At 44.0% G+C, this 14,134-nt stretch overlaps 1 protein-coding gene across 1 annotated transcript in view; it reads right to left on the bottom strand.

Moving 5' to 3' along the window:
- Window positions 1-14,134, bottom strand: part of TRAF3IP1 (TRAF3 interacting protein 1) — a 107,864-nt gene that overhangs the window by 55,485 nt on the left and 38,245 nt on the right. The window contains exon 8 of the mRNA XM_082260884.1: window positions 12-35. Within this exon, the coding sequence (XP_082117010.1) occupies window positions 12-35 (24 nt within the window). The remainder of the gene's footprint in view (window positions 1-11; window positions 36-14,134) is intronic.

Raw genomic sequence — 14,134 nt, 5'->3', positions numbered from 1 at the left:
AATGTCCTTACCATCATCACTAGCAGAATCCTCTGCTGCAAGGAAAAAAAAGCAAACATTAGAACAATGCACACCTAAATTTGCAAAAAGTCTTGGTAGCATCTCAACTGCATAATACGAGGGGCAGTCCAGTCAAAACGGGGATTTACAGATATAAAAAAGGGATGCTAGTGTGGCGGTACTACACGCTGTAGTAAGTGGCAAGTGCGTGCTATTACTGATAGGCGGTGCACATGTCGCAGGCCAATCCAGAGAACGCTAATCAAGATGGCAGACAACAATGTTAGTGTGTGCAGGGAACAGCACGTGGTGATGAAGTCTCTTGTGAACGAAGGCATAAAACCCACAAATATCTACAGAAGACTTCAAGCACAGTAAGTTGATGAGACGCACAGCCGCAGTAAGATGTATGAATGGTGTAAATGTTTTAAAGTTGGCCGTACGTCCATCAGTGACGATCCTGGCTGTGGTGGTTCCCAGACCAAAGCAGTCATCCCTGTGAACATTCAGCACGTGGAACGCCTGATCCTGGATAATTGACCCGTATTCTGTCATGAAATTGCGACAGAAAGAGACCTTTCTGTGGGAACGGTGAACACAATCATTAAAAAAAAAAGGATTTTCAAAGAGTTAGCACACACTGGGTACCAAGGCATCTTTCCGCTTTCAACCAGCACAGAAGATTGAAGTCTGCACTGGGTTGAATTAGCATTTGACAGGGAAGGCCAGGATTTTCTGGATCGTATCAATACATGTGACAATACCTAGGCACATCATTTCATTCTGGAATCATTGTGAGCATCAAAGCAGTGGAAGCATCTGGACTCACCATCACCAAAAAAATGTCGAACAATTGCATCTGCAGGTAAAGTGATGGCAAGTGTTGTCTGGGACAAACATGGCTTTTATTCATGTGGATTTTCTTCCCCGTGGTGCCAATATCCAAAGTGAATATTACTGTTGTGTCCTGAGTGATTTGCGTACATGTCTGTCGACAAAACTGCCTATTTCTCCAGGACAACTATGTGCACATTACAGCAATTCGGCTGGAAGGTATTGCCACATCCCCTTTACATCCCGGACCTAGCTCCAAGTGATTTCTACCTGTTTGGACACCTAAAAGAGTTCCGAGGTCAGCATTTTAGCACTGATGAAGAAAAGCAGGCTGTCTTAGGATGACAAATCTTTCTATGCCGAAGCTCTCCAGGCATTGGTTAAACGCGGGGATAAGTGTAAAGAAATTGGCAGGGGAGTATGTCGAAAAATTAATGCAATTTCCACTCCTTGAATTTTGTTCTTTTATTATATTAACTCAAAAGTCCTAGTTTGACTTGAATGCCCCTTGTATGTTACCAGTTTAGAGATAAAGTAGCACAATTATTGGAACAATGCTGACTGCTATTAAAAACCCTGGTTTCTACAGGTGCAAAAGGCAAATACCTTTTTTTTTTTTAAACATTTAGCGAATTTGGGGAACAAATAAAGATGTTACAAAAAACTATCATACAAAAACTTTTCAGTTCAGTCACAGGAACAAATGTTCCAAATAAAAAATTTTTCCCTCTAGGTCTCCTCTGGTGGCAACTCAAAATATTGAATTTGCCCTCACTTTTATTCTTTATGACACTGGTGATCAGGACGAATAGAGAGTGCATCCCCCTAAGGGAGACACAGACCGCACTAAAAACCTGACAGTGGTTCTAATCTCTCTCCACTCTATCCAAATCTAAAAAAAGAAAAAAAAAAAGTTTGGCCTTTAGTTATACTTTAACCACTTAATCTCTCCCACCTAGTGCGGTCTGTGTCTCCCTTAGGGGGATGCACTCTCTATTCGTCCTGATCACCAGTGTCATAAAGAATAAAAGTGAGGGCAAATTCAATATTTTGAGTTGCCACCAGAGGAGACCTAAAGGGAAAAATTTTTTATTTGGAACATTTGTTCCTGTGACTGAACTATGAAGAGCGGCTGCAATCGCTCGATTTATTTTCCCTGGAGAAGAGACGTCTGAGAGGGGACATGATAGCAATTTATAAATATCTTAATGGGGATCTCAGCTTAGAAAAAAAGCTGTTCATTCGAAGGAATTGCATGAGGACTCGAGGACATACAATGCGATTAGAGGAGAAGCGTTTTAACCTCAGGCAACGTGGGGGGTTCTTTACTGTTAGGGCTACAAGATTGTGGAATTGTCTACCACAAGAGGTGGTTTCTGCGGGTAGTATGGTGACTTTCAAAAGACTCTTAGACTTACATCTCAAGGATCAGGAGATAAAGGGCTATGTTAGATGATTACAGTCACACACACCTACACAGGTTGAACTGGATGGACTATTGTCTTTATTCAACCTCACCTACTATGTAACCTTTATACACCCCAATATGAACCATAGTGACTTTTACATTTCTGCCATGTACCTGTTTATTTGGCAATAACTTTTATAACTATTTAAGATAAAGTAATACATATATGGTTTTCTTAGGGACAAAAGTGGCTTTCCTTTAGTGATAAGAAAAGGACAGTCTTAGTTTAAAAATATACATCTAATATCAGTCCTGTTTAAAACAAGATAGATATGAGGATTCTGATACAAAGCAGTGCAACATATTTACAAATGAAAAATGTGTTTTATTTTTTTTCATTTTGTGTTTTTTCAAAGAAAATTTAAAAAATGTTATGTTTGATAAAATAGAAATAGACAAAAAAAATAATTTGGAAAATAGTTGATGGGAGAAGGGGAAGAAGGGTTTAATTAGGGCTTTTTAGGGTAAACTAAGGGTTAATGAGGTGTTAAATAGAAACAAATTTTAAAAATGGCAGTCTAATGGCACTTTTCCACTGCAAGTACCGGCTCGGCTCTACTCGGCCCTGCTTGGCCCGGTTTGCTTTTCCACTGCTGGTACCGCATGGTACGGTGTTGGAACGGTTCGGTACGGTACGGTATGGTTTGCTTTTCCACTAAGGTAGTACTAAAGTTAAGTGGGTGGGATAACAACGGGGTGGGTGGGATTCTCTGACCAATCAGTGGCTAGTAGTGACTGCATGCAAAGGATTGTGGGATATGGTACCTCTTGGAACTACAATCGAGGTGGTACTGTTTTTGAGAGCCGTACCGTTCGGTTCCATGCAGTGGAAAAGCGCCGCCACACTGTACCGTACCGAACCGTACCGAACCGTTCCAACACCGTACCATGCGGTACCAGCAGTGGAAAAGCACAAAAGCGAGCCGAACCGTTCGGTTCCATGCAGTGGAAAAGCGCCATAAGAGCAGTATATACCTTCTGATGTTTAAGTGGTCTTTATTTTTTCAAGATCTTCTGTGTCCCTGAATGCACAAGGCCCTAAGCTCTGGTACCACTAGGACAGGCTGCCTGCAGCTGGGTGGGATGCTTCACCTGTCCCTCCTAGGGACAAAAAAAATGCCGGTGTTCCGTGAAAAAACCATCCCCGTAAAAATTCAATACCCTCGTCACTTCCGGTGCACCTACGTCATTGAACAGCTGAAGAGCTTACTAGTGCGCATGCTCGGAGGGTATGGAATTTTCACGGTAGTGTGTGTAACGTTACACCGCCTCAGCTGTTGCGGCGGTTACATTAAAACAGCTCGGCTGCAACATGAATCATCTCTGCTCCTACCCCTGTCACTTCCCTGCTCTCGGCTAATAAATGTAAAAACGGCGGCAGGTCTATGAAAATATAAATCACGGAGCCGAGATCTCCGTGATTTAGATTTCATACATCCGCCGCCGCTTTTACATTTAGTAGCCGAGATCAGGGAAGTGACAGGGATAGGAGCGTAGATGACTCATATTGCAGCCGAGCTGTTTTAATGTAACCGCCGCAACAGCTGATGCAGTGTAAGGTTACACACACTACCGTGAACATTCCATACTCTCCGAGCATGCACACTTGTAACCTCCTCAGCTGTTCAATTACGTATCCGGAGCTGTGAGCATGCACACTTCTACGCTGCTCAGCTGTTCCATTACGTTTCTGACAGGAAGTGACGTGGGTATGGAATTTTCACGAGGTATGGTTTTCTAACGTTACACCGGAAGAGATGTACAGCTCTTAGATGGCCCCATGTGTAACGGGTCCTATCTGAAAAGAATCTGTAGATTCAAACCTGTCCTTTGGATCTTTGAATTTGAATTTCCAGCCTTTGGTTGGGGGGGGGGGGGGGGGGTTGAAGATGTGGCAGCAGGATGCCCTGTGTACCTTGAAGAAGTCATTTTGGGTGCTTGTTGCACTCCCCAGGGTCCTAAACTAGGATCCCAGAGGTAGGCAAGTGCTCAGTTGTCCGTTATTTAACTGGTCCTGCTATTATGGACCAAGCGATTTTAACAACTAGATTTTGCAATTTGACTATCATAAAAAGTGAGGACACTCAAAAGACATAATTCACAAATCACATGTAGTACTGCCCATTTAATGCAAATACATATACAAGCTAGCATGACCTATCTGCTCAGCGCTACCTCTTTTCCTAAGCTTCTCTTTTGCTTTGGGAATTAATCTCTTTAATCTCCTCATGAAGCATGGAGACATGTGCCCTCTTCTGATGACACAACTACAGTGGCAGATGCCACACAGCTTTTAAATACAAGAACACGTCAATGATAAAGATTCTTGCACAGTCAAAGAAATACAAGAGTATGAAGGCACTGCAAAGGGTTTACATTCAACCATCAGTTTAGAGCAGCCTGAACTACACAAATACTGTATTTTGCAGGCCTTATACTTTTGAATTTCTTTATTACTGTACATTGATTTATTATATCTGTCTCTATATCCAAAAGCCACTAAGTATCATTCACAACATCAAACAACATACTGCTCTATAGTAGATGAAAAATGTATAACATTCACTTTATTTTTCACCACTCACCTAAAATATTTGTCCTGGACCAATTAACCTAACTAGTCTGATCTCCAAGTAATATGACTTGGGAAATGCTGCAGTCTTATGGTATAAACCTCAAAGTGTGCAAAGCTCTCTCCAAAATGAGAGTAAAAAACTGCAGCAGAGAATGCTCAGATCCCCTCCTCAGCTAGACAGATGGCCTATGTAAAGGACTTTGTAAATCTCAGAAGTGGATGGATAAAAATACAATCATTCTTCAGGTAAAAACTAGGGGGGAACCTCTGGGTGAGTCTAGGATGGAAAAGGACCTGGGGGTACTGGTAGACAACAGGCTTGGCAGTGGCATGCAATGCCAAGCTGCTGCAAGCAAAGCCAACAGAATACTGGGATGCATAAAAAAGGGGGATTCACTCCAGAAATAAAGAGATTATTCTCCCACTCTACAAGACTCTGGAGTATGCTGTCCAGTTCTGGGCACCGGTCCTCAGAAAGGATGTGCTTTAACTGGAAGGAGTCCAGAGAAGGGCAACAAAAATAATAAGGGGAATGGAGGACATCAGCTATGAGGAAAGACTACAAGCACTGGACTTATTCTCTCTGGAGAAGAGACGATTGAGGGGGGATATGATATCAATGTACAAATACTGTACTGGTGACCGTAGCATAAGGAACAAACTATTCAGAGAAAGGGAATATAATAACATATAGTTCATATTCCTATCGCACACCTTCCTGGTTTGTAGGCTCGTGTATGTTGGGTGCTGAAGCGATCACCAGTTGGCAACTGGATTAGTTACAAGTAAATACATATTCGCCAGCACACCAAGGCTCTTGCAAAAGCAGTCCAAAACTTTATTGAAGTTACGATCACATCAAAAAGAGTGCAACGTTTCGGAGCCACACAGGACCCCTTTGTCAGGCATGTGATACAGTGCAGGTTGTGAGCAGGGAATATATAGAGACATACCACCAATAGAGACAGTGCATAAAGATAACACCCACATGTGATTACATCGCTCTCCCGCCTATTACACATAGTAAACAGCATCTAATATCAAGAATCAGTGTTGCTGACACAAAATATAAAAGGTCCTCATACCTTGGTTATATGTCTTAATAAACTGGTGCTGGTCTGTGCTGGCTGGATGGGATGGTCACAGGGATGAATCACGATCCCCCCTTAAACAGGCAGAGCCGAGTGTCATTATTGCAGAGCATTGCGCAGCGGTAGCCAATCACGGCGCGCCACGTAGGTCATCTGTGTGCGGTACGGTCCGCCCTCCGATGTACAGCGTCCGTGGTTGTCATGGGAACCATGATGCTGGGGCGCGCATGTGCATCGGAGTGGCTTCAGCTGAGAGAGGGCGGGGGAAAGGTGCGGGCTGTCAGAGCAGGGAAAAGCAATAGACGTGCAGTCATACACAGGCAGAGAAAATCATATAGAGGTCATCAGGCCAGATGTTTTGGACTGCTTTTGCAAGAGCCTTGGTGTGCTGGCGTATAGGGAATACAATAAGACACATGACCACTCACTAAAACTAGAGGAAAGGCGGTTTAACCTTATTAAAGTACGTAGGGGGTTCTTCACTGTAAGAGCGGTAAGGATGTGGAATTCTCTTCCACAAGCAGTCGTATCAGCAGGGAGCATCGATAGTTTCAAAAAACTATTAGATGGGCACCTTAAAGAACACAACATACAGGGGTATACAATGTAACAGCAAACACACATCATAGGTTGAACTGGATGGACTGATGTCTTTTTTCAACCTCACAAACTATGCAACTATGTGATGCCCACACGGCGCCCCTGTTGCCCATGGCGCCCCTGTTGCCCATGGCGCCCTGTGCGGCCGCACAGCTCGCACACCCCAAAGGCCGGCCCTGTGTAAGAGGGACTCTTATGTGGACCCTGATATAAAGGGGGATGTGGACACTTACTAAAGTTCTGATTTGATCTGAATCGTATCTTGGTCATTACAAAAAAAGATCCAAGCTCACTAACTATGTAACTAAAAAAAGCTTCTATGAACTTCTTTGGCATTTAGCGGTTTGCCTGGAGATTAGCTTTAATTGTGATTTAGACAAGTGGTGGTAAGTAATATAAATTAGTTATCAGACATCCTTCCACATAAGACAAGGTACTAGGGCTCTCTTTTAAATCTCATCATTATTAGGGATAGTATTATACCTAAAATGTTTGCTATATTTGAGGTTCTCTAAGTTCTGCCTGCTGTACACTGGGGAAAATAATTATTTGATCCCAAGCAGGTTTTGGAAGTTTGCCCACTTACAAAGAAATGAAGGGTCTATAATTTTTATCATAGGTGTATTTAAATGATAGAGACAGAATATCAACCAAAAATCCAGAAATAAAAAAAAAAAAAAAAAACACATAAAACAAATGCTATAAATTCAGTTGCAGCTCAGTGAGTAAAAAAACTGAATTTTTGTAAAATCTTACCTGTAAAATTCCTTTCTCTGAGTCCTCCGACAGTCGCCGCCCCTTCATATTCATCACCAATGGGTTATGTCCTCTTATCCGTAGGAGTAGCTAGGCAATAGAATATGTTAGTACAAAAGACTTTTAACATATCCCCACCCCCAGGGGGTGGTCCCCTCAGTACATAACCCTCCACTTCCTGTAACCAAACCAGTTTCAGTGAAATAGCAGTAGAGAGTACATGAAAAACCCCAAAAGAGGGGCGGGGGCGGCGACTGTCGGAGGACTCAGAGAAAGGAATTTTACAGGTAAGATTTTACAAAAATTCCGTTTTCTCTTACGTCCTCCGACAGTCGCCGCCCCTTCATATTCATCACCAATGGGATGTCCCCAAGCAGTGTAAACATGAGGGGTGGGAAGAACGCAGCCGCGCCCAAGGCAACGCCGTCTCCCCATCAGAGAAAAGAACCTTACCAAAGGAAGGAACCCAGTTGGGCATAAGAACAAAACACTCGCTCAACAGGAGCAAGAAAACCCAGGGAAAAAACAAATGTCCCAAACAGTCAAAGAACCCGTAACAAGGGCTCTAGGGAACTGCCGCACCGAGAACCTTGCGGCCAAAGGAAGCATCAGCCGATGCCTTAACATCTACTCTGTAGAATTTTGTGAAAGTGTGAACGGTCGACCAAGTCGCCGCCTTACACACCCGGGCCACAGAGGCCCCATGACGACAGGCCCAAGACGTACTCAGAGATCTGGTAGAGTGCGCCTCCACAGGTACAGGGGGAACTTTCCCCTTCAAAGCATAGGCCTGATCAATGGTCTGTCTGATCCATTTGGCGATGGTAGAAGCCGACGCCGCCATGCCCTTCCGAGGACCTGCCGGAAGAACAAACAAGGCATCCGACTTGCGAAAAGACTCAGTCGATTTCAAGTAGACTCTAATCGCCCGGACAACATCCAAGGAGTGAAGCAGCACCTCCGTCGGATGCTTAGGCTTCGCGCAGAGCGAAGGTAGGACAATGTCCTCATTGAGATGAAAGTCCAAAACCCTTTTTGGAAGAAAAGAAAGGTTAGGTCGCAAGACCACCTTGTCCAAATGCACAACCAGATACGGACATTTGCAGGACAAGGCTGCCAGCTCCGACACTCGACGAGCCGAGGTGATAGCCACCAAAAAGGCGACCTTCTTGGATAACAAAGACAGCGAGATTTCCCTGATCCTTTCAAAAGGAGCACGCTGCAATACAGACAGGACTAGATTCAAGTCCCAAGGGGGCAGAGGGTCCCTCCTAGGAGGGATCAGATGACGTACCCCCTGCACAAAAGTGCTAACCAAAGCGTTAGATGCCACAGGACGTTGAAACAGAACGGCCAAAGCGGACACCTGACCCTTGATCGTAGCCAGCGCCAAACGCTGTTCAACACCCGTCTGAAGGAAGGGCAACACCCTAGACACTGATTAAGTGGTAGGAGAGAAACCCCTGGATTCGCACCAGGCAAAACATGCCTTCCAAGTACGGTAGTAAACCTTCCCCGAGGAAGACCTCCTCGCAGTGATCAAGGTGTGAATGACCTCAGGGGAAAGACCCCTGGTCTTCAGGACCTCGGTTTCAACAGCCAGGCCGTCAAAGCCAGCGACTGTAAAGCAGGATGGAAGATCGGTCCTTGCGACAGAAGATCTTCTCGAAGAGGCAGACGCCACGGGACGTCGATTGCCAGATTTACGAGGTCTGCGTACAAGGACCGGCAAGGCCAGTCCGGTGCCACAAGAATCACCGCAGTTGGTTCCGAGTGCAACCTGCGAAGGAACCTGGACAGTAATTGAACCGGTGGAAACGCATACATCAGTCGGTACTGATGCCACGGGGCAACCAACGCGTCCGACGCGTCTGTGAAACAATGGGCCTTTGTGGATTGAGCAGCCACCAGCATTTGCACCTGAGTCGCAAGGCTAGCCACAATCGCAGCCAAATCCCCCCCATGGGGGGAGAGTACAGACCCCTGGCTCCCCACTAAAGTTGTAGGAAATTTCTTTTCCTGAGAATCCATGCCCCTGTAGCAGTAAAATAAATGGGTGACCGCCCCTTTAAGAGAGCGCTGCGATCGTAGCCCACTGCACACAAACACCCCACACAAGGGACCCCCACAGGGACAATTAAACCAAGGCAGGATACAGGGAATAGAGGGAAATGAACCTGGATATCGCTGCTGCTGCTGCCTGCGGTGCTCCTGAATGCTGGTATACAGGGCGCTCCATTAAAGCCTATGGAGGCTACAAGAAAATGGCCGCCATGCATGTAAAACATGCGGCCGGAGCGATCGCAGCCAAAATGGCGCCGTTTGGCGCCGAAACTGCCGCTCCCACACCCCATGAGGGTGAAGTAAAAGAAACATCCTAATTGCCCAGCAAAAGGAAACATGTTAAACTGCCGCAGCGGCGCTGTAATGTGCCCCAAGCATGAGAAAACTCAAGCCCCACAGCACACAGCCGTTCACATACAAACTGACACAGAGTGCAGCACAACCCCCCCTCCTGCAGCCCACAGCATGCAACATGAGGGATAGGGAGACAGTAATATTGTGAACACAGGGTAAGGTAACACAGTCCCAGACTGACACCCCCCAGACAGACAGGTCCCCACATACATACACTTACCTCTAACATGGCGTGGGGAACCCGCACAGGCGAACAAACCGCTGAACATAAGGCAGGGAGAGTCGCATCCAGGACGCATCAGGAGGTGGGTTGAGAAACCGCACAGCGTCCGGTGAGGTAGCCACCTCACCTGGCATCCCTGCACGACACAGGGATGGGTCGTTCAGAAAACTCAGGAGCGATACCTGACTGAACGCTCGATGGCGGGCTGAGAAACCACTGACCCACAACCTGCGACCAGGGAGGTCAGCCCGAGACGCAGCCCGCATGATCCTCTTCTTCCGAAGAACTAACTAACGCTGATAAAATAACAGCTAACAAGAAAGAGAGAGAAAAAACTCAAATAAAATCCAAAGAAAGGAAAGAGAGCTGGGACAAGGTGTCCCAGCACAGAAACATCCAGCCACTCCTAACAGCTAGACAAATGAAACTGGTTTGGTTACAGGAAGTGGAGGGTTATGTACTGAGGGGACCACCCCCTGGGGGTGGGGATATGTTAAAAGTCTTTTGTACTAACATATTCTATTGCCTAGCTACTCCTACGGATAAGAGGACATAACCCATTGGTGATGAATATGAAGGGGCGGCGACTGTCGGAGGACGTAAGAGAAAAAAGCATTTGATCCCCTACCAAACAACAATAATTCTGGCTCCCACAGACTGGGAACAGTATGTGTTCATGTGGTACACAGATTAGTCCTGTCAATGGAAAGAGGAACTGCAGTCTGCTCACATAATTTGTAATAAAAACATCTTTGCCATTCTGGAGCTTCTCTCTAACCACTTTGCATAATATTTTATATGTACTGCGATTCTGTACTTGCCAAATATTCTGCAGAAATCTCCCTCCACTAAGTCTGGCTGCAGCCATTTTAACTGTTGGCAGCTGAAGCTGCTGCCTGTTCACTTCCTGGATTTACACAGAAGCACACAGACACACATATAGATATATATATACACACAACACACACAGGCATATACAGGCGCGCACACACATATATATACACAGACACACTCACACCACTGCTTGCCTGCACATTTCTCCTCATGGATCTCTGCAGTCTTCTGTCATCTCCCCCCTCATCCAGCCCCTCTCTTTGGCTCTCCCTTGCTGGCAAACTCTCACTAAAGTTAGAGATAGAGCTGTGTATGATGTCATTAGCCTAGGCTAATTATCAGAAAAGAAAGAGGAAGTGGGCTGTATAAGGTATTTACTGGCAGAAAAAAAATGTTTTAATATCGAAAGTTAAAAAAACAAGGGCAGAAGATTTAATAGATGGAAAGATGAAAAAATGACTGAAGAGCTGCTTTAAGAAGGTGCTCCTAATGACAACTTGTTGTGTGTATAAAAGATACCTGTCCACAGAATGTCTTTCTTCCATTCAAATCTCACCATCATGGGCAAAGACCAAAGAGCTGTCAAAGGACGTCAGGGACAGGATTGTAGACCCACCCAAGGCTGGAATAGGGTCCAAGAATCATCTGTAAGAAGCTTGGTGAGGAGACAACTGTTGGAGCGATTATTTCCAAATAGAAGACATAAAAAATAACCATCAATCGCCCTCGGTCTGGAGCTCCATACAAGATTTTGCCTCACAGGATAAGGATGATCATGAGAAAATTGAGGGATCAGCCCAGAACTACACAGGAGGAGCTTGTGAATGATCTCAAAGCGGTTGGAACCACAATAACCAAACAGACCATTGGTAACACAATACAATGCTATGGAAGTTTGCCAGTGAACATCTAAATGATTCAGAGAAGGATTAGGAGAAAGTGCTGACCAAAATTGAGCTCTTTGGCATTAACTTAATTTGAAGTGTTTGGAGGAAGAAAAATGCTGCCTATGACCCTAAGAACACCATCCCTACATTAAAGCACGGAGGTGGAAACATTATGCTTTGGGGCTGTTTCTCTGCTAAAAAGGTACAGACCAACTTTGCCACATAGGGGAGCCAATTGGTCCATGTATTGTAAAATCTTGAATGAGATACCTTGTTACCTCAGGAAGAATACTGAAGATGGGTCGTGGATGGGTCTTCCAGAATGACAATGACCCAAAACATACCACCAAGGCAACGAAGGAGTGGGTCAAGAAAAGCACATTAAGGACATGGAATTGCCTAGGCAGTCTCCAGACCTTAATCCTATAGAAAATTTATAGATGGAGCTGAAACTTCCGAGTTGCCAAGTGACAGCCAAAAAACCTTAAGGATTTAGAGAAGATCTGTAAAGAAGAGTGGACCAAAATATTTCCTGAGATGTGTGCAAACCTGGTCACCTACTACAAGAAATGTCTTACTTATGTGCTTGCCAACAAGAGTTTCTACCCCAAATACCAAGTCATGTTTTGCTTGGGGATCAAATAATTATTTTACTGAACTGGAACTCCTGGGGATCAAATACTTATTTTACTGAACTGGAACTCAATTTATAACATTTGTATCATGTATTTACTTTTTGGATTTTTGGCTGATATTCTGTCTCTATCATTTAAAATACACCTATGATCACAATTATAGACCCTTCTTTTCTTTGTAAGTGTGCAAACTTACGAAATCAAGTATAAATAATTATTTTCCCCACTGTATAAGTGAACTTATAGGTTAAAGAAGAAAAGCAGGCAAAACGGAAAAAGAAAATAATTTAAACAGCTAATTAAAGTTAGCATGTTCAATAGCTTGTACAAGAACAAAAAAAAAAAAAAAAAGACTATGCATGATGTCTCTGTGTTGTAGTACTGTACATGTACTCTACCTATGTAGATACACATCATTACCAATTCTATACTTCTCAAAGTAGGCACCAAAGCAAGGCTCAAAAATTTACATCCAGGAACTTAAAATGTCCGGTTTCTCATGTACTTTATCTATAATGATTCATGAAAATGCATTCACAGAACTGCCAGGAAAAACCTGAACAAAGAACATACTGCTACAGATTCTTGAGCATACAGCTTGACAGCTGTATGTAATTTATAACGCTCTCATGCCTTCGTGCTCAGGTGAAGCAGAACAGTCACTGTTAAAGGGAGTAGAACCTATAAAGCTAATGCTGAATCATCATTTACAAGAACGCTCACGAATATAGAAAAATAATCAACAGGTCTGATGCAAAATAAAAGGTAGAATGAGGGTTTCTAAATAGAAATGTGAAGTTCTGTTAGTAAAAACCATATTGTTGAAGTTGCAGACAAAAGACACAATTGCAAAATTCCTAAACTGCTTGTCTACGATATACATTTTTTATGCAGTATTCAAACAGCACAGTTCTGGATTCTTCTTCAAAGAGTAGAAAGCTAGAGACCCTGTCACTTCTATATAAAAAAAAAAAGGTAATTGATTCCTCTCTGTGACCTCATGTCATTGCTGTACTCTACAATGACGTGCGGTGACAAGGAGGAACCAGTAAAGGGTTGAAGAATTTTGTCACCCCTATGTGACACTGGTGGGCTAATCACCAAGTACCAGTGCTGCAAAAGAAGGGAGTCCTAATTCTCTATGACAAAAAGTACCAGGGATTTTTCTATGCTCCAGGCAGCTGAACGAAGGTGTGTTGGTAATGAAGGTAAGGAGAACAATATGCTACTAGAGAGGAGGGCTATTGCTTTGCCCTGTTAATCATTAATCCTGTACAGCCCAGACTGTATATGGGAACTGAACACATGCCCAAGTTTCAGATATCTGTTTCAAGAGTTTGCAGCTCTTGGTGTGAAGTTATGCACTTAAGCCCTGATGTTACCTTGGAAACATTTAGGCCAAGTCCGGTTTACTTTAACAATGGAGAGAACAAACCATGTACTGGCACAACACAGGGAAGTGTGTATGTTCAACAGTGTTCACTATAACCTTCTGATTCATGAAGGATAACATTTTATGCCTCATGCACACTAGACAATTTTACAGCTGTTGTTTTTGGCTTCTGGCATTTTTTTCCTACAGCCAGTAAACTCCCCAGCATGGTATCCTATGTGTCCATAAACACATAGGCTGTTATTAGCGTTTTTTTGGCAGGAGCTTTTTCTGGCTGGAAAAAACCCCCCACAACTAGGAGGGTTTTGAGAGGGGCTTTTGAGCTGTAAACATGGTCTGACGCCGGAAAAAGGCAAACCGGCATTTTTGAGTTTTCATGATCCCATAGCTTTTGTTTTCTTGCTAAAAAAAATGCAGAAA

The sequence above is a fragment of the Pelophylax lessonae genome (assembly GCF_965119305.1).
Source record: "Pelophylax lessonae genome assembly, chromosome: 6".
Taxonomy (NCBI): domain Eukaryota; kingdom Metazoa; phylum Chordata; class Amphibia; order Anura; family Ranidae; genus Pelophylax; species Pelophylax lessonae.
Note: the sequence above shows the minus strand (reverse complement) of the source record. Positions and strands in the feature narration are given on the sequence as shown.